General features: G+C 37.4%; 1 protein-coding gene across 1 annotated transcript in view; it reads left to right on the forward strand.

Moving 5' to 3' along the window:
* Positions 1-11354: 11354 nt before the first annotated feature.
* LOC108441830 overlaps positions 11355-21665 on the forward strand; it is a 33558-nt gene continuing 23247 nt past the window's right edge. Inside the window, exons 1-6 of the mRNA XM_017721556.2 lie at positions 11355-12202; positions 12335-12385; positions 16811-16911; positions 18976-19105; positions 19304-19353; positions 21240-21345. Coding sequence (XP_017577045.2) covers positions 11383-12202; positions 12335-12385; positions 16811-16911; positions 18976-19105; positions 19304-19353; positions 21240-21345 — 1258 coding nt within the window. The 5' untranslated portion in view covers positions 11355-11382. The remainder of the gene's footprint in view (positions 12203-12334; positions 12386-16810; positions 16912-18975; positions 19106-19303; positions 19354-21239; positions 21346-21665) is intronic.

Here is a 21665-nt window from a genome sequence, read left to right on the forward strand (position 1 = left end):
CAAGTGTTAGGAGTGTGTTTATGGGAATTTCTGATCATTCTTCCAGAAGCACATGTCTTTATGGACCTTGCTTTGTGTACTGGTGTGCAGTCATGTTTAAACAGGAAGGGACCTGTTCCCACAAAATTGGGAGCATGATATTGTCCAAAATCTCTTGGTGCTGAAGCATTAAGAGTTATTTCACTGGAACTAAGTGGCCGAGCCCAACTCCTGAAAAATAGCCCCACACCATAATATCCCCTCTCCACCAAACTTTACACTTGGCACAATGCAGTCAGACAAGTACAGTTCTCCTGGCAACCGCCAAACCCAGAGTCATCCATTGGATTGCCAGACTGAGAAGCATGATTGGTCACTCCAGAGAACATGTCTCCACTGCTCTAGAGTCCAGTGGTGGTGCTTTACACCACTGCATTCGATGGTTTGCATTGCGCTTGGTGATGTAAGGCTTGGATGCACCAGCTTGGCCATGGAAACCCATTCCATGAAGCTCTCTACGCTGTTGTTGAGCTCATCTGAAGGCCTGATGCAGGAGGTCTGTAGCGATTGACTTTGCAGAAAGTTGGCAACTTCTGCACACTATGTGCCTAAGCATCTGCTGACCCCACTCTGTCATTTCACGTGGCCAACCACTTTGTGGCTGAGTTGCTGTCGTTCCCAATCGCTTCCACTTTGTTATAATACCACTGACAGTTGACTGTAGAGCTCCTGACGTTCTTTCATAAATGTTTGTAGAAGCAGTCTGCAGGCCTAGGTGCTTGGTTTTATACACCTGTGGCCATGGAAGTGATTGGAACACCTGAATTCACGGATTTGGATGGGTGAGTGAATACTTTTGGCAATGTAGTGTATCTTTCTTCCTATGCATCATTATGGGGAATAATCTCAGAACAAACTGAATGCAATCTTTAGAAGTTCTAGACAGTGCCCCACATCATGGTCTCATCTACCTTGTGGGTGACCTGGCTGATTTGATTATTTATATTGTTCCAGGCTGAATCATAAATAGATTCCTCTTTTCTACATTGTATGATAGGTAAGTTCTAAAATTCTGGGTTCTTCACCCAAATCATTCATTCCATACATGGTTGAATCCCAAATGGCTATTTATTTTACATATTCCACGCTGTTTGGGTGCAGGAGCCAGTGTTTTATTTCCTATGTACTGCACTATGTAGGGAGCAGGGAGTTGTTTGAGATGTAGCCCCAGCATGGAAAAAGCTGCTAATAAAAGCACCAATAAACTGGCTGACTGAAGATTCTCATCCTTTTTCAGCAGTACATGCTGAACTGCATTACTTGGTAATATAATGGTATGTTGATTAGTATTAATATTCACTTACATTTACATATTGAAAATGTGTGTATTGTACCAAATTTTGTACTGTCTGCCATTTTACAAAAGCATTTATCTACTTTAGATTGTGCATTACAGTGATCTTAACATAGATAAGGGAGAGTTTTATGCTACTAGGGATGGGGCACCATAACACTAAAGCCCAAGGGAATCAGACGATCCCTTGTAATCTGTAATCCCCTGAGAATCTATAATCTGGGCCTTGCGCACACACCCACCGCACCACACAAATTCAAACACTGTCATTTTGAGGTCAAATAACATTGCATTGCTTAAAATGTCATTTTCATTTGAAACTTTTTTTTTAACTCATAAGATTTTTTATTTGAGGACTGCAACCTACACTGGTTGATGACCCCCCAACGTGCCCTCTAGGCCCAGCTGTTAATCCGTCCTGCTTCAGTGATCAACTGCTCAACAAAGATTTGGAGTGTGCTAGTTAGAAAACACTTCACACTGGAGGGCATGTCATTTCCCCAGTTAAGTAAGAATTGCTCATGCATAGGGAACAGCTGTAATTAAACATTAGAAAAAACATAATTTATATGTTTCTTTAAAACAAAGCATAAGTCTTCTTCTGAATTCTACTTTTATCGTATTGGGTTGACCTACTTACCATAGTGACCCAGACATGAATACAGCCTGCTGTTTCTGTTTGTGTATTTGTAGTCGTGTTAGTAGTTGTGAGGGGACAGAGTAGATCAGTCTGTCCTGTGTTAATCAGCTATAGACTGCTTTGCTTGCCCGCTCTTTGTTGTCAGTACAGCAATAGCTCTTTGTCTTTGATCACTCTTTGATCATTACATCTTTATGTACTGTCTGACATCTGGATGTATAGACTTCAAGCACACACAAGTCACAAGGCATCAGATTTAGAATGTGACCTCATTCTAAATCTATGTCAGTTTGTCACTGCATTTGTGTTGACTGGACAGCAGCCCATCTGTATGCACACACATCTGTATGGTCCTAATTCTATAATCCGCTTTATCATGTTATTCCCTATCCCATTCAACACAGTTCACAATGGCTTTGCTCACTTAAACAGTGGAACAGATGGGACTAGATTGCTGCTTGCTGCTTTTCGACATTATATTCAAAATATAATGGAATATATGTAGAAATGGGCATACAACATATGAGGTAGGTGCTCATTTGTCTATGTATATTGTGCAATGAATAATTGATTCATAGTACAATATACCACAGTATATTTTAATATCCTAATACAATATACCACCACCCACAGATCACAGTGTTTACTGCAAAATGTGAAAAGCTTTTAAAGAACCATATATTGAAAGATTCTTTAAAATGATTTTTACCAAAAGTGGTTCTTCTGTGGCATTGCTCCAAATAACCCTTTTTGACACCTTTTTTTTAAGGTTAAATGTCGTTGCTCATGTTTCCAAATAGGAACTTCAAAGGAAGATGAAAAAGAAAATGTTTAACTTGAGTGGAGGTTAATGGAACAATGTTTTTTTCAAAGTAAGTTTTGAGCCTTTCTGTTTGACCCATTCATCATGAAATATTGTAACATTTTATTATAACATATTATAAAACGAGGCTGGCATGTTCAAAATCACGTTTAAAAAAAAAATCAAAATAGTCAAAAATGGGCATACAAAGTTTTGTTCTGACAGCAATGATATACTTCTCATTTTGTAGTAGTTAACGAGAGGAACAGAGTCGATTGTTTAAGTGCAAGCTAGATATTTTTATGCATATTGTAATGCTGAGAGGTTGTCCTATTTAGAAGCTTTCACACCCCAACCCCTTGATTTAGCCTCTGTTAGTCCCTGAAAAAGCAAAGAAAAACAAAGGAACCAACAAATCTTAATGGCACACCCCAATGAAAGAGAAATGATAATTATTTTAACACCATTGCAGACGTTGAGAAATGTCTTTGCTTTTCATTATTTTAGTCCAACAAAGGCAGGTTTATACATTTGTTTGCACTGATCAACTGCTGGGGTTAACATGTATGTTTAACATGTACGTCTAACTTTTCATTCATGTTGATTAAAAAGTACTCTACATGAGCTGCTTGGCTTCGATGACAACATATTTTGAGTTTAAAATTCCACAATAAAAACGAATAGTTTGGACACCCCAGTTGAATTCTATGTTTTGCTTTCATGAGCCTGGAGCTCTTGGTTTATGGTTAACAGCCTCGTAACTGCCATCTTTTGGGTTAATTTTTTGTCCCCTCACCTGCTAGTCAGCGCTCAGTAATTGTAAACAAATAAAACTCTTTCTGTTTACACTTGTGTAAAATGTGGTCAAGATCTGTCTCTGATCACCCCCAAATGTGGTTTGATCGAAATCCGATCACCAAAAACACATTGATGCAAGTTGTAAACAAGCCCTCAAGTGCTGCATGTAGAGATCAAGCTGAAACCACTTATACTCATTTACTTGAAGGCACTTTTACCAAATGCAGTGGCAGTGAACTGTGATAACAACCCGTTAGATTCTGAGTGACAGGGCAAAATTAAATAGGTTTTGATTATACTTCTTCCTCTTAACTGATGTACATGATGTGACAGATTAGCGCCGCACCCTCACCTACTCTCAATCTCTGGAATGTGTGAAAGCAGCTGAAAGAGGAAAGGCCCATCCCTCTTTCATAGAATGATAAAATGAAAAAACAGAAAAGAGTGAGGCTTCTTGCTGGAGGGGAGAGAAGGTGAAAAGCATCATTTCTTATCATCTAGAGAATCTCAAGTTGACATTTTTCTTTGATATTTATCAAGACAGCAACATTTCAGTTATACAATTTTTGCTTCTCTTCAGCCAGAACTCTTAATGCTTCAGCAGCCCAAGACATTTTGGACAATTTCATGCTTCCAACTTTGTGGGAACAGTTTGGGGATGGCCTGTTCCAACATGACTGCCCCCCACTGGCAAAGCAAGGTCCATAAAGACATGGATGAGAGAGTTTGGTCCTGACCTCAACCTGACAGAACACCTTTCTCGTTCAACATCACTGTCTGACCTCACAAGTGCGCTTCTGGAAGAACGGTCAAAAATTCCCATAAAAACACTCCTAAACCTTGTGGAAAACCTTCCCAGAAGACCTGAAGCTGTTATAGCTGCAAAGGGTGGGCCAACATCATATTAAACCCTGTGGATTAAGAATGAGATGTCATTAAAGTTCATATGCGTGTGAAGGCAGAAGAGAGAGGTCAAGAACTATTTACAGTACTGTGCAAAAGTCAGTGAGCACTATTTATTTAATTTCCAGTCTAAATGGCTGTTAAATGCAAGTTTTTTGGTGTCAGAATATTTTTTATAGCATCTATTCTTTCTCAAAGAAATCTGCAGGGATACGTTTCTACACCTCCAAAGTTTTGTCTTACTAGTTGTTTGTTGACATCTGCAGCAAGAGAAATGTCTTGTGCATCTGGTATTGTATAATATATATGAGACACAACTCTTTATTTCTTTACCAGGTTTTGTGAGTGTAATCTGTGCAGGTTAAAACTTATGGCACATTCCAATTGCCAGCCTATGTTTTGGTATCATAGCCCAAGGAGACAACTTATTTTCAGACTCACATTACTGTTATCAACAGAAAACATCACAGGTTCTGTGATGTGATATGAATGAGAAACTTTGCTGCAGCTTAGTAGCTTAAGGGATAGCTGCTGTGTGAAAGAAGATCACAGTAAAGAACACACACGCAGGGTGAGAACATTCCGCAGGCAGATCGAAACCAAACAGGCAAAAGGAACTGTGGACTCAAAATATTGCACTGCTCAACATTAGAAAGAGTCTAGTGGAAGTCTCTTAGTGCTTACAATTTTAGTGTTTAGTGTACAAAAAAGTGTTCTTTGGAGCAATGTCATCATCTGGAATTTGGTGGAAGCCAGGTATCAACTGCAAAATTTTGGCTGTGGAAGAATAATTTTCTTGTGATGTTTTCATGATTTGGGTTTGTCCCCTAGGTTTGAAGAGAAATCTTAATGCTAACCTGTTTAAAAGACAAATCAATAAGTAAAACGTTTAACTTTAAAAAAAACCTACTGAAAACGAGCAAGGTACTACCATAGCTATAGGATAACTTTCATCTCATGAGTTGTTATTCTGAGTGTACTATACGTCATACGTATATGTCACATTAACCATTCCTTGCCTACTGTAGGTGGACTTAGTATAGTGGACTTTTTTGGGTAAAGAAGTTGGTACTGCTCATAAAGACCATTCCCATGGGAAAGCTTTTTAAAATGTCACATTTCATTCTCTCTTTTTTTTCCCTTCTCAACCACTTACCCATGCTATTCATTATGCCATTAATTGTGTGTGTGGTGAGAGTTGGAGTAGCAAAGATGTTTGGTCCTTGCTGGGAGCCCACATCTTGTAAATCAGGTCTCCATGTTCCACCACTCTACGAAAGTAACTGCATCTTTGTTGGCCTCCAGTGTAATCTCTGTTTCCTTCTATCTTTTCTTTTTGTCTGAAACTATAAAATTGGAGCAGGTGAAAAATACACACTATGCATACACGTTGACTTAAAAATTCAAAAACGTTTGTATAAAAATACAAACGTTTAGCAGAACTACTGTGTCACTCCATGACATCATCAGTGGTCTAAAATTGCAAGCAGCTAGTCAGTCAGTTGTAAAACACAAGTTTGCAAACTCATCCATGCTATGCACAAACTACACAGTTTCTCATAAAAAGGCCTGCGAACTATTTCTTGACTTTAAAAGAGTCAAGATGTATTTGCATACCTCTCTGCTAAGCTTCCTCCTTATCTGCCCCAGCTTCATGCAATGCTGGTGTGACAAATGCTTCTTTATTTCCACTTTGATTTAGCTCACTTTCATAAAGCATAGAAAAAATGTCTGTTGTTCAATCAATCAAATCAAATGATCACAGCAATGTTCCAACATCAGGTGCAAATCCTTTTCAGAAGAATAGAGGCTGTTACTACAGAAAAAGGGAGAGAAACATCCCTATTGCAGATGTCACTAATAGGTGGACCATGTTCCTAGTGCGGACCCAGACGCTGTACTATGCAGACCTGGACCTATGACTGATAAACTATGGAGAATTCTTAAATTTCGATGGGGTGGTCCTATTTTAATCACTGTAACTTTTTTAGCCTTTACAGTTTAGTCACCCGGGAAACTCCAGACCAATCGCATGCATTGTACATATCACATGTAACACTACTCAGCCAATCAGATGTGTGCATTATGATGAGCACTGAGACTCGAGTGAGTGGCGCACACACAGGGGAGGGATGAGGCGAGACATAGCAGTTGGAGAAGAAAGTGAGCCAGAAGGAAGTTATTTCATATGGTGTGCTCTAAAAAGGGAAAACTGACAATAAATGTTGTTGAAATATAGCTGACCTGGACTTTATTTGATTTGACATTCAGTTGTTGACTGTATAAGATGTCGATATACCTGCTAGGCTACTTCAGTAAACAGTATATGGCACTGAATCATAATGCAAGTTAGAAATTGTGATGTTCCAGGCCTTTGCTTGAAGACTTTTTCCCTAACTGGACCTTTTTGATTTTAAACTTAAATTGAACCCCTGCCCTATTGTATCATGTATCATAATGTATAGTGGAATCAGCACTAATCCGTGTCTTGATGAATATGTTACATTCCAGTGGTGAGTGGAGAGTTGCTTTCTTTGTTTGCTCTGTGACCATGTTAAGCAAAAAGCAATCATGGTATGCAGGCTGTGGCTGTGAGGGCTGGAGGGCTGGAGTCTGGCTGAAGCTCTGGTGGTAGAACAAGGAGAAAATGTGGAGCTAATCATAACTGATTAAGTAGGTTTTAGCACTGGGCACAGTCATGTCAGCCACTCCTCTGCGAGGCAGAAAATAGGACACTGGAAACACGAGAGTCACAGGAAATGTTCAATAAGTTTCAAAGCATTAAAACCATGCTGTAACTTCCTTTAGCAAGGAGCTCCTTCTACAGAGCTGGAGTGCAATGTTGTTTTTGGCAAGGTGTCTAAGCCTGCTCCAGGATCTAGCGCTCTCTCTGGTGGTGAGAGCCGTCAAAACAATAAGAATGAGACAATGAGCCATGCTTTTAAAAGAGATTTGTAGAGAATCAAAAGGTGGGCAGGCACAGTAGTCCACAGGTACGCTATGAAGAATATAACAGTAGCACAACAAAGTGTTGTCATTTTGTAGTTCAGCATCAGCACCTGTACAAGCCCTGCTCTGAGCCGTATCTACAAATTGCAAAATGTTGTTATGGTTAGCACAACCTACTAAGCAAATGGAAACTAGCAGTGAAAAAACTAATAAAATGACTTTTTTTTTTTTTTAGAAGACTAATGTGCAGTGCAACTTGAACATGGGTTATAGAGAAAACTCAGCTTGTAAATGTAGTGAAAAACGTTTTTGTTAAACATAAAGGTTCTTTGCAAATATCATTTGTAACAATGGCTCTTTAAAGAATCCATCCATTGAAAGGTTCTTGGGGAACTAAGAACTTCAAAGAACCCCTTTTGGCAATTTTATTTTTAAGAACATACTTGTTTTACATAGGAAGATGCAGTAATTACATTAAGCACTTATTGCAAAAAGACACAGAAGTCCAAATTAATAATATCAAATCTGTGTCTTGCTAAACTGAATGCTAAAAATTATGGTTTAAAAAAAAAAAACAAATATCTGATCAAATGTCCTGCCATGCCTGGGTTGCTGGACAGTAAAACTTTTTTTGGTTCTTAAACAACCACACTCCAAGTGAAAGAGTGTGAAAGGCAGTGAAAGAGATTCAACCCTTCTGATGGTGGGTTGTGTATATATATATACCAATATAGAATATACAACCCCATTTCCAAAAACTTTGGGACGCTGTGCAAAATGTAAATAAAAACAAAATGCAATAATGTGCAGACCATTTAAGATCTATATTCCATTGAAAATAGTACAAAGACAAAAATCTTATTGTTCATTGAAAAATATTTGCCCATTTTGAATTTGATGCCAATAGCATGTTCCAAAAAGTAGAGAAGGAGGAAACAAATGTATGATAAAGTTGTGCTAGGCTAAAAAAACACCTGGTGGTTGATTGGCAACTGATCAGTAACATAACTAGATAGAAAAAGAGTATTCCAGAGACTCTGAGTCTTTCAGAAGTAAAGATGGGGAGGGATTCATCACTCTGTGAAAGACTGCACAGGCAAATAACAATTCAAGAATAATAATTCTCAACATAAAATAGCAAAGAACTTTTTCCTTTTCATCATCTACAGTACATATTAACATTAAACGATTCAGTGAACCTGGTCTTTGGGCCCTTAGGAGGCCCTGCATAAAAAACAGACATGATTCTCTAGTGCAAATCACTGCATGGGCTCAGAAACACTTCTGAGAACCACTGTCTGTAAAAAGTGTTTGTTGCTGCATCCACAAATGCAAGTTAAAACTCTAAAACACAAAGAAGAAACCACATATTAATGCTGAATGATATATATATATATATATATATATATATATATATATATATATATATATATATATATATATATATATATATACTGTACATATTTTAGCAACACATCCACATGACATCTTTTTCAGTGAAGGCCTTGATTATTTCAGCAAGACAATGCCAAATCAGATTCTGCATGTACAACTAAAATTCCAATTGAATGTTGATTGAACATTGGGTAAAACATAAATAAAAACAGAACATGATGATTTGCAAATCCAATTCAACCTATATTCAATCGAATACACTACAAATACAAGATATTTAATGTTCGAATGGATAAACATTATTGCTTTTGCAAATATATTTACTCATTTTGAATTTGATGCCTGTAACACGTTCCAAAGAAGTTGGGACAGGGGCACGTTTACCACTGGGTTACATCTCGTTTCCTTTTAACAACACTCAATAAGCATTTGGGAACTGAGGACACTAATTGTTGGAGCTTTGAAGGTGGAATTCTTTCCCATTCTTGCTTGATGTACAACTTCAGTTGCTCAACAGTCCGGGGTCTCTGTTGTCGTACTTTGCGCTTCATAATGTACCACACATTTTCAATGACTGAAGGCAGGCCAGTCTAGTACCTGCACTCTTTTAGTACAAAACCACGCTGTTGTAACACATGCATTGACTTGGCATTGTCTTGCTGAAATAAGCAGGGGCGTCCCTGAAAAAGATGTTGCTTGGATGGGAGCATATGTTGCTCCAAAACCTGTATGTACCTTTCAGCATTAATGGTGCCTTCACAGATGTGCAAGTTACCCATGCCATGGGCACTAACACACCCCTATACCATCAGAGATGCTGGCTTTTGAACTTTGCACTGATAACAATCTGGACAGTCCTTTTCGTCTTTGGCCTGGTGGACACAATGTCCATGATTTCCAAAAACAATTTGAAATGTGGACTCGTCACACCACAGGACACTTTTTCACTTTGCGTCAGTCCATCTCAGATGAGCTCAGGCCCAGAGAAGCCGGTGGTGTTTCTGGGTGTTGTTGATATATGGCTTTCACTTGAATGGCAGAGTTTTAACTTGCACTTGTAGATGGAGTGACGAACTGTGTTCACTGATAGTGGTTTTCTGAAGTGTTCCTGAGCCCATGTGGTAATATCCGTTACAGAATGATGTCGGTTTTTAATGCAGTGCCACCTGAGGGATCAAAGGTCACGGGCATAAAATGTTGGTTTTCTGCCTTGCCGCTTACTTGCAGAGATTTCTCCAGATTCTCTGAGTCTTTTGATAATAATATGGACTGTAGATGATGAAGTCATCTACAGTTGAGAAGCATTGTTATTAAACTGTTGGACTATTTGCTCATGCAGTTGTTCACAAAGTGTTAACCCCGCCCCAATCCTTGCTTGTGAACGACTGAGCCTTTCAGGGATGCTCCCTTTATACCCAATCATGACACTCACTTGTTTCCAATTAACTTGTTCACCTGTGGAATGTTCCAAACAGGTGTTTTTTTGAGCATTCCTCAACTTTCCCAGTCTTTTGTTGCCCCTGTCCCAACTTCTTTGGAATGTGTTGCAGGCATCAAATTCAAAATGAGTGAAAATTTGCAAAAAACAATAAAGTTTATCCGTTTGAACATTAAATATCTTGTCTTTGTAGTGTATTCAAGTGAATAAAGGTTGAAAAGGATTTGCAAATCATTGTATTCTGTTTTTATTTATGTTTTACACAACGTCCCAACTTCACTTTTCTTTCTTGGCACTAAAAGATGAATAATTGCATTTTGGAAATTTAATATATGAAGGATGGTCTTTGACTTTTGCATAGTAGTGTACCTGTATCTAAAACCTAAATGCCACAGAAATTTGAAGGCAAGTCTTTTCTTCTTTAACAGTGGTGTCAAATACTGGACATGCTACAGAAACGTGTTTAAAACCTAGACATTAGGATTTTCAGTATAAAGGAAATTCCAATTCCTAAATTTGTGTTTATGTAGGCAACTTTATTTTTGAGCATAATACTTGAAGTAATAAGATATGACGAACAATCATTTACAGATGATGAATTATTATTAATATAAGGTCTCATGGATTAATGGTGAGGACATAATCCTCCTTGTTTTTTACTCATGTCATATAAATATCCTGTATTTTGCTTATTATGAAGCAAGCACTGCTAATTATGTGTACATGCCTCCTTGCTGTATTGTGAGGGCAAAGAGATATCCCCACTGCTTTCCATATGAAATGCTTCTAATTAAACCAGTATTTATCTCAAGTGCTCACCGGACTCAGAGCACATGGCTCCATTTAATTCTCTTTCACCCTACTGCTAAGCAACATGTTCAAAAGAGTGCATTAGCATTGCTTGAAGTGCTTCTTTTTGAGCTGAAAGGGGCTCATGAATTAATGTTCTGTGTAGAAACTGTGATACCTCCTTTTCTTTTGGGGAAGCTGCAGCAATTTTGCTAACGAAAGCAGGAAATTGCAAGTTTGCTGCTTTTGAAATCCCTCTAAGCAGATTTTGAAACCTAATCTAGTCATTTCTTTGTCGCTGGGAAAAACGAGGCAGGTATTGGAAAGAAGAGGACATGGACTTGGGAAGGCAGGTAAGGGTGCCTGCCAAATGCAAGTCCAGGAGAAGGCACAGCAACCTATCGGTGCAGAGACTTTTTTGTTGCTCTTGCCTTCGGACAGGTAAGAAAGACTCTTGCCTTAGCTATGAGTGCAATGAAGAAAATGAATCCTGGACTAGTAGGGATGGAGAAAATGTTTATATCGTTGTGGAAGACCTGGGGCTGGACAACCCTAACTTCACCCTTCCAGAAATAGAAGACTCTTTGTCTGCCCAGAGAACTGCGATGGGTCGCTCTGCAAGCTCAGTGTCTTCATGTCAGAGAGCAGTGCAAAAAAGCAAGCTAGCACCCCTCTCCTCAATGCCTCTACAGTCCAGAACCACCCAGGGTAGCCTGAACAGTGAAGATTATGACTCTGCTGTAGATTCTCTTCTTTTTGGAAATGGCAGTGCCAGTGCCAGTGATGGTGGCCTCCTCACACCACCTGTTATCAATCTAATTCCACCTACACCCTCAGATGTCATCGATGACGACCAGTTTTTTGACATCAACTCAGAGGAAGAGAGTGTGGCTTATACTTCGGGAAGTGAAGGGATGGACAGCATAGGTACTGTGGCCCCAGGAGACCACGAAAGTGAAGAAGAAGAGGAAGAAAAAACAGAACAGGTTGCTGGACCTGAAGAGATTAATCCTACCAAAGCTAAGGATGAAGATGTAGAGGTTGAGATTAAAGAGGAAGGAGATGGAGCCAAGAAGGAGAAGTCGGAGCAAAAGAAGATGAACTTCCTGCGCAGCTCCTTTCAAGTGCCCCCTCTTCCAGATTATCCATGGAAGAGTAAGAGTGTCTGAAAATATAAGTCGTGTATTGGCTCAGCATTGGTCACATGTTTATCAACTGGAAAAGGATTTTAAGGATTTGTATTTCCAAATTTGATCCCAACAGTAAGATGTTTGTTTATATTAGCAGGGAGCCTCAATGCTGGAATCAATTTACTGCAATTTACTGAACACAACTTGGGTGAGTCTGTATACCTCATTGAATATCGTTTACATTTCTGATTATGTAGACAAATACTTCAGTATTTCATTCTTAAAGGTGTCAAAAAGAATCCTTGGAGCAACTCCATAGAAGAACGACCTTTGGTTCCCTGAAGAACCTTTCAGTGAATAGTTATTTAATGGAATACTCCCATGTTTTTAACCTGATCTTAGTCTGCTGCATCTGTAGCATAAACAGGATGGAGCCCAGTCTTGCAAATGTGCATCTCAAACCAAAATACACTTGCAGCATTCCAAACTAACTCACCTAGGGCCTGTTTGATCAATGTTACATGACATTCCACTTCTGAGACACATTATATTTACACTGGATTACATTTCTGGGATAAATGGGATCAATTCAAGGCATGCAACCTTGTACAGTTTCAAAAATAGTACTGTACTTTCATGCTTATGTTAAACACTGGCTGTTTAGTAGGCCTGTCATGATCCTGGAAGTTTAGCTGATGATTAATTGTTGTGTAAGTATTTGCATTTAACAAATTATATTTTCTTGTTCATTAGACCCGTATTAAAGTACAAGCCTAATGAGGCCAAATTGGCTGATAAGCTGTCTCACGTTCTCACAATGATTACATAGTAGCCAACACTATACTGTAGAAGTGATTCATACAGTGTATATTGTGACAGAATTATGTAGAATTATGTGTAGAGTCAGGAAAAACATTTTTTTTTTTGTTGTTGAGAGTGAAAGTAAAAACACTCATTCTGCTAACATACATGCTAAAACTTCAGAAGTAGATTTATAGCTAACAGATAAAACAAACATTACTCACACACTCCTCAGAAGATGTTAGAGCACCAAGTTAGAACATTGGTTTTATTAAGACCCATAATGTGTCTCAGTGAATGCATTTATAATTATTCATTGTTTTATGCTACTTGTTGCAGCAGAAAACAATTGTAAAAATCTAACAACTGTGGAAAATATTTCAGTCCGCTTAAATAATTGTAAACATTTAAAATAATTACAATTAGGCAACTATGTAGTAATATTGACAGGCCTACTGCTTAGAATATTACACAACTACAACATTATTATTTTCTATACAAATAATAGTAGGATTTGGTAAAAAGTATTACTGCATACTGCTAGATATTTAAGAGTTTGCTGATTTTAGAAGTCAAAATTGGCTACAATTTTAGAGCCAAATAAGCCTAAAAAGGGATGATGTAGCAGATTTTTCATTCTAGTTTGCAAAGACCATGTTATTCTGCATTCTTTTTAATGGTACATGACCATGCTATCATGAACTAGATTAGGTGTGCCACAGAAGTCTGTGATGTACTCAAAGGAAAAAAAAAACTTTTTTCCATGCAATTTTAGCTCAATTGTCATTGTGCACCCTTGCATTTTAGCACTTTATGCACTTTATACCAAGAGTCAATTTATAAAGATGGATGAGATGAGGCATATAAATGAATCTGAGATGATTCCTCAATGTCACATCCCATTGGATTATTGTGCTGATTTAAGATCCAGCCATGACCCAGTCATCACTCTGGCACCTGCAACACCACAGATCCACCAACATACTTTACAACTTACTAGGTTGTTTTCTGCATGACCTCACTCGTGTTACGCCAAACCCTCTAGCGCTGATGTTACAAAAAGCTTTATTTTTTCTCATCTGGCCAAAGAACCCAATTCCAAACAAATTTTGATAATCTCCAGGTGCAAATGTTTGCAGTTTGACTCCTCTGGCAAGTCATCCAAATAATATTTCAGCATAGACGTGCCATTTAATAGATGTTTTGGAGACATGGTGACTACAGGAGGTAACCAACTCTTGAAACTGTGCTTCTCAAAACAAAAATACACTTGTGCAATTCCACACCAGCTCAACTAGGGCCGGTCCAAGAAATTTTATATTACATTGCACTGCTGGGATACATGGTATTTACAGTAGATTACATTACTGCAGTACATGGTATCAACTCATGTAATCTTGCTTAAGTTTAAAGTTTGGCCCAACAGCTTTTAAAATACTGAGTTTAACTGCTTATAGGATGACTGAACTGAGCTATAATATTACCTATATTACTCTATGAATAGTATTTCATTTTACTGAATTTTTTGGATGATGTACCTTTTTTATGTCACGTTGCCAAGTGCCAGAAGAAAGTTCAGAAGTAATATTACATTTTTCTCATGATTCACACCCTTTTTAAAATGTTAGTCATGTCTTACCTGGGTGTGGTTACCTTTTTGAAAGCTAGAGTTCCTTGTGTGAGAACATGCCACAATGCAGGTCTCTTCTTGCTCATGTTATAAAGAGAAGTCATCGTTTGCAGTACAATGACCTTAGAGAATTTTGGCATAGTGGCTCTGTACTGGTAGGTAAACTGATTTACAGGTATTTTCCTTAAAACAGCACAAAGAAGAGAGATTCAATATTTTACTTGATTTTTGTAAATATACACTATTTCCAAAATACATGCCCCCAGTACATTCTAAAAAAGTTTGGACAGGGGAAATACAGCTGAAAAGTTTGTGAAATGACCAAAAACGCCTGCTTGGAGCTTCCCACAAGCAAAGAGGTGAAGAGTTAACAGGTAATGTTATTATAACTGGGTATAAAAGGATATTCACAATATATATAATATTATAATGTTATGTCAAGCAAGAATTTCTCAATTCAGCAGTTGGTGTCCTCAGTTCATAAACAATTACTGAACATTGTTAAATGGAAAGGGGATGTAAAACAATAAAACAAATTTCTGTCCCAACTTTTTGGAACATGTGGCATGTTTTACATACATTGCATGTTTTATATTCATAATACAACGTTAAGTAGTTTAAACATGAAATCTTTTGTCTTGGTACTGTTTTTTTTTTCAATTGAATGTGAGTCATAAAGGATTTATTAATTATTGCTGTCTGTTTTTGTTTACTTTTTTTTTCTTACTTTACCAACATTTTTAGATTTGGTTTGTATAATGCTGGACATAGGATGTAGGTCAAGCTTTGCCACTTTACTGAAAGTCAAAACTGTTTAATCCAGTAGAACATGCCGGTGCCATGTTGAGTACAGTAGAGGCCTTGCAGAAGTTTAAGGAAACAGCTGGCAAAGAAAGACCTAGACCATTCCCATGATCCCACAGGTCATCACCTCCATCATCTTCCTGGTTCTCCTCAAGTCCAGCTTGCAATTTAGCCACTATTTGTGAGAATCTTTGTGTGTGTATCTTTGTGAGTGAGTGTCATGTGTTCCTGGCGCTTGCTCCCTCAGATCTTGACCTGCAATAACTTATCAGCATTACAGAGTTTTTCCCCTCTGTCATGAGTCAGGCCTTGCACATATACTCTTCCTGTCCACAAGTCTGGAACTTCCAGAGGCTGTCAAAGGTCTGATAGCAGGGCATGGCATGTGTAGTTTTTTCCCAGACTTTTCTTTCTCTTTTTGGCCCCTGTCTGCCAAGGCACATAAGTCATGCTCTGTGCAAACAGAGATGTTTTCTCCATCAGTTATGGATGAATGACTCTTGTAAATGCAGCAAGTGCATCTTGTTCTTTGCTTCTGTGCATTGAAGCATCCTTTGAGCTTTTCGCACATGGAATCATCAATCACTATGGATGGATTTATTGAAGATTCTTTTTTATTGATGTCTATGTGTGTAGAGATGATGATTATGGCCTGCAAAGGGCTTGACACAAAGATGGAATCCTCATACATCTTGATAGGATACCAAAGTCAGTCATACACTTATGGATTGGTCCACTTTCCAGTAAGTTAAAATACTGTGCTAACCTTCTGTACATGGGAGACTTACCCACTGTGCTTTATTTGAGTTCCTTATTGAGCCAGGTCAGAGAGCTGTGTTATAAAAGCAGAAGAGATTGTCATATCAGAATGACACTTTCCAGCCTTTCCATATTTGTGCTTGTTATGAAAGAGGCGTAACTCATGAGCAAGCCATGCATTGGAATGTTAGAATGTCTGCTTTCTGTGGGAAAATGCATCTTTGTCACAAAGCTATGCCACTTGTCAGCCAGACTCTACTTGTCCCTTTGAGTCACCAGGCAACTGCAATCACAATATTCAAATTAGAGATAAAGTTGACGCATGTTTAATACGTAACTAACTAACTATTAATCTCTGCTGATTACAAGAGATGCCACCAAAAGCTCAGTGGTAAACGTTTAAATGTATCTGACACTTTATTATACAGCTCACTGATATGAGTGTTTGTTTTCAGTTCTGCATTGTTGCCAACTCTCACCAAGAGTTTTGTTATTACTAATGAAAATCTAGACCAAATATGGATATGTTGGAGTCCTTAGGCCAAAGTTTTGAGTTTTTTCATGTTCCTTTTTGTCTTTACAGGCAGTCATTTGTTACTGATATGTTATCATAAAACATATGTTTTTTTGTGCATTTAGATGATCTGAACAATAAGGACATGGCTAACCATGATTTACTAAAGGCAGAACTAAGATTGCTGCCTTTCAACAATATCATGGATTCCCTACTTTACCAAAAGGTAAGTGAGGCCTTTCTTGTCACAAGCAAGTTAAGTTGTTTCTTAAGTGCTTCAAGTTCAAACAGATATAATGTACACTCATGGGCACATTATTAGGTACACCTTGTTGGTAAAAGGTTGGACCCCCTTTTGCATTCAGAACTGCCTTAATTCTTTGTGGCATACTTTCATCAAGGTGTTGGAAACATTCCTTAGTTGTAACAAGTGGTTATTTGAGTTATTGTTGCCTTTCTATTATCTCGAACCTGCCCATTCTCCTCTGACCTCTCACATAAACAAGGCATTTTCGTCCACACAACTGCCACTCACTGGATATTTTCTCTTTTTTGGACCATTCTCTGTAAACCCTAGAGATGGTTGTGCATGAAAGTCCCAGTAAATCAGCAGTTTCTGAAATACTCAGAGCAGCCCATCTAGCACCAACAACCATGTCACATTCAAAGTCACTTAATTCACCTTTCTTCTCCATTCTGATGCTCGATTTGCACTTCAGCAAGTTGTCTTGACCACCTCTACATGCCTAAATGCATTGAGTTGTGGCCATGTGAATAGGCTGATTAGCTATTTGTTTTAACAAGCAATAGAATCTAATAAAGTGTACCTAATAATAAAAATGTACCTAATAAAGTGGCCGGTGAGTGTACATATAATGTAAAGTTCTACAACAGCGTTTTTACTAGAATCATACATCCAAGTAAAAAAAACAACAAATAGGAACATTTATTTTTAAGAGCGTTTAAACTTAAATTATGTGGAAGTTCTTGAAATGGCATCATTGGAGGTGCCATGAGGAGAGTGGAAGGATGGTTATAGCTTGGCTACCTTTTGTTGGTTATGTTACCCATTAATGCTCTTTTTTCCTAGCATGTTCTGATCGTTCAACGTAGGTGCCGTAGATGGCTTCATGTGGTAGAGAAGAAAAAATTGTATTAGCCAGAGTATTGTTATTTCAGTGAAATAAGTGAAAGTGAAAATATCTGTATCTAGAAAAGTAGCAGGGCACAAAACTACTAAACTATTGACTAATGTAAATTCCCTTGCAAAAAAACAAATGGACCAAGCCCAAAGTGGCAAAACATTAAGCTTTTAATGGTCTTAACAAGAAATTATTAGTCACTCAATAAACAAGAATTAAACAAATTAGATAAAGTAGCCTAGTATGAAATAACATTTCTTTTTTCCTTTATTAATATGGGGTGGCTTTTCTTTTCCCTTTAATTTCTTTAAATGTGGAGGAAGTATGGATAAACTTACAGGCAGCCTTTTACAGAAAGAAGAGTCAATATTATTCAACTCAGCATTGCAAAGAGCTGAAAAAGATTGTGAGACAAAATATTCTCTATAGAGTTTATAGACTCTATTAGTAAACCTATTAGTAAAAAAACAGTATATTTTGGGCTGGGTCATTTTTTTTTTTTTGCACGTGAGTATATAGAACCACAGTGGAACTTAAACTCATCCAGCATCAATCAGCCTAGGAAGGGAAGTTTTTTTTAGACTCTTCCCTTTTTCTTTGCAAGTAATGTTATTGATGCTCGTTCCTCAGTTGCATAGGCAACTCTCTATCGTTAAACTCTGAGACCATGTGAATTTACATTTTCACAATTTAGTGAAGGACGGTAATGATTTTTCCACATTTTTATCTCATCAGTGGATGATGTACCAACATGTTGCAACATATTTTTTTTATTGCTTTTGTTTCTAGCTAATGCCACCTAGAGTTATTAGCTTACTTACCTCTGACTTCTCACCAATGCATCCTTAGCAACACACCAACGTTAAGATGCTGGTGTTTCATAGCTACAAAGTATAAAATAATATGCATATTTAATCGCAAATACCAACCGTCATACCTCACATTCATTTTTTCCTGACACATACCCAAGTAATGATTTTCAGTATTCACACTTCAAATGACAAGTCTTTTATGAGCTTTATATTTAACTTGAGGATGAATGCAAACACCCTGCAGATGTATCAACTGCATTTTGCAAATTTGTAAGATTACTCACATTTAACCCCCAGCAGTCTATTGTACAAACATTATTTTATGAATGCCCACAGAGACCAGCTGCACGGTCTTGCAGTTTGGGAGAAAGAATGCCACAAAGTCGTACCTTTTACTCCATACATCATAGTGCAGATGACATTTCAGAAGATGAAGGGTCACCAAGGCAAAGGAGAATAACTATTGGTAACAAAACTTTTTTGGCTTGTTTTGTTTTTTTTTCTTTTTCTTTTCTGTTGTTGTATCCACAGTGTTTTAACCTAGAGAGACCCTCTGCTTAACTCTTCTAGAAATACGAGCAGCAGAATATAAGGATGGATTGTGTAATGGTGAACAAATGAGAGCCATCAGTAAGCTCATATTTTTTCATTTTACTGCTTTCAGCATCCTACATACCTCAATCAAAGGACCAGAATGGAAACTTCGCAGCACACGTAAGATGGGTGGCAAAAAATATTAATGTTTATATATGAAGTATTCAGATGTCACATATTCATTTGAATTATGTTGTCATCTGTTTAAATGCAAGACATTAATTAAGATAGTAATAAGTAAGTGTATATAAAATTATCACTCATAGTGTTTTTTCTGTAACATGGCTTTCCCAAATCCTAACCCCTGAATTTCAACTTGTGAGAAAAAAATATTCTTATATTCATTTGCTGTTTTTTCCATTATTTTTTAAAAAACCTTTTTGGTTCCTTTTAAAGTTAAAGCTGAAATATTTAGACGTATCCTGAGTTCTTTTTTTAAATGAAAAAATCATGTCACTACCAAAACACAGAGTTTAAGTCCTGACAGGGCCTTATTTTAGCCACACCCCTTCATTGTAGAGCAGGAAGTTAGACTGCATCCCTGTCCCTCATGGTCAGGGAGCAGTTAGATATCACTGTTTTGAAGTAAAACTTTTTTGTTGTATTATAAATATTCAAACAATCATATAAAATATGTGTGTACAGGTGTTCAAATCTGTTTGCTAGTCATTACTGGCTAGTGTTTTTGAATTCTGTACAAAAATAGCTAAAATCACTGTTAAAAGATTTGTAAAGTTTGGTTAATGTTGTTTTAATACAACTCTTATTTTAATACAACTAACAAATCAAATTTTTAATACAAGAGGAACTCTGGCTGTAATGTGCTCCCAGTTTTTGGAAGAGTGTGCTAAAATGCACTGATATTTACCTGAGAAGATAACCCTGAGAAGGTGGTGTAACTGAGGCAAGGAGCCACAAATTATTAGAGAAGAAATGATGAGTGCAACTTATTATTATATATATATTTTTAGTAAGCTTATAAAGATTATAAAGAACTGTGATGTTACAGTGATAGTAATAATAATTATATGAAGAAAAAGTGTACCAAAAAATGTAATAGTAAATTTTAGTTCTTTGCTTAAATATCACAAAATGCAGCCTAGTACATGAGCAAATAAATTTAAGGCACAAAAAGAAAGACAACAGTAACAGAATTATGAAATCAATGTTAAAATGAATTTGTAAAAGAAAGTGGAACACTGTGGGAGAAAATAGATCCCTTGGGGTGCATTTTGTTTTTTTAAAATGCTGACCCCTGTGAAAATATCCCAAACTCTTTTGTTTTAGTTGGTCCAACTGACATTAGCCTAAGCACTGAGTGTACCACAAGTGCAATGTGAAAGTGAGTCTAACGTGTTCATTCACATTATGTAGTTTAGATGAAGGAAATGATCAATGAGACTCAGTATTTCATTTAAAATGTGTATAGTAATTTGTGGACATAATACTTTGTGCAATATGACATATAATACTTTATATCATCTCAGCAGTGACTGTTTTTTTACTTGTCAAACACCTGACTCATTAGAATAAATGCAACAACATGTAAATACAGTAAAATGTAACAAAAATTAATTAAAAAAATATATACATATTTTAAAAAGGTGCTTATCTGAGGAACACAGTTTGGTTCCACATTTCTACTGGATGTGTCCAGCCTTTGCATTTAAAATTCCATAAATAATACCTGATTTACAACAAAATGTTTAAAACAAAGTTATTAGATTATCAAATAATACTGACTAATATGAGGAGAGGTTTGGAAAAGGTTAAATGAACACATTGACATGAAAACCACCGCTTACCGTGTTAGTATTATTTGTATTGCATTATGTGCAATATTAATTAGTCTGTGCAGGTGTCCATTGAGGATGGTATATAAGAAATTTACTTCAAGCTCTACTATGAGAAAAGAAAATGGGGCTGTTACAGTCTACTTTAGCCTGTGTGTTAGGGGTTCTTCAAAACCTCACATGCCTGCTGTTGTGTGCATATGCATTCTGCAGGACTTGAACAGGCCCCGAGCCAAAACACTGGCAGAGTTGAACACAGAGGAGGTCTGCCAGTGGTTCAGCAGCATTGGCCTTGAGAAATGCCTGCCCTTCATTAAAGGTAGAATCTGGCTTGCATGTTTGCTACTGTCACGCAGACCCTGCTCTCTCTCCTTCTTTGCCTGTCTCTATATTGACTACAGCATATTATCTGTAATTTCCTCATTTAGAATAGCGTGTTTACCAAAACTTAGTGTCCACATTACATACTCACCCCTGGGCATTTTACCTGGTTCATCTACCACCTAGGTGCACTTTGTAGGTTTGCTAATTCTGTAGAGAGTCCTGGATTTACCTATGAGTTTTATGGGGCCCAAGCCATCAGAGGGATTTGTAACAGGAAGATCTGATATCTCAACAGAGAAGAGGATGCACATTTTC

This window comes from Pygocentrus nattereri, chromosome 22 (assembly GCF_015220715.1).
Source record: "Pygocentrus nattereri isolate fPygNat1 chromosome 22, fPygNat1.pri, whole genome shotgun sequence".
NCBI lineage: Eukaryota > Metazoa > Chordata > Actinopteri > Characiformes > Serrasalmidae > Pygocentrus > Pygocentrus nattereri.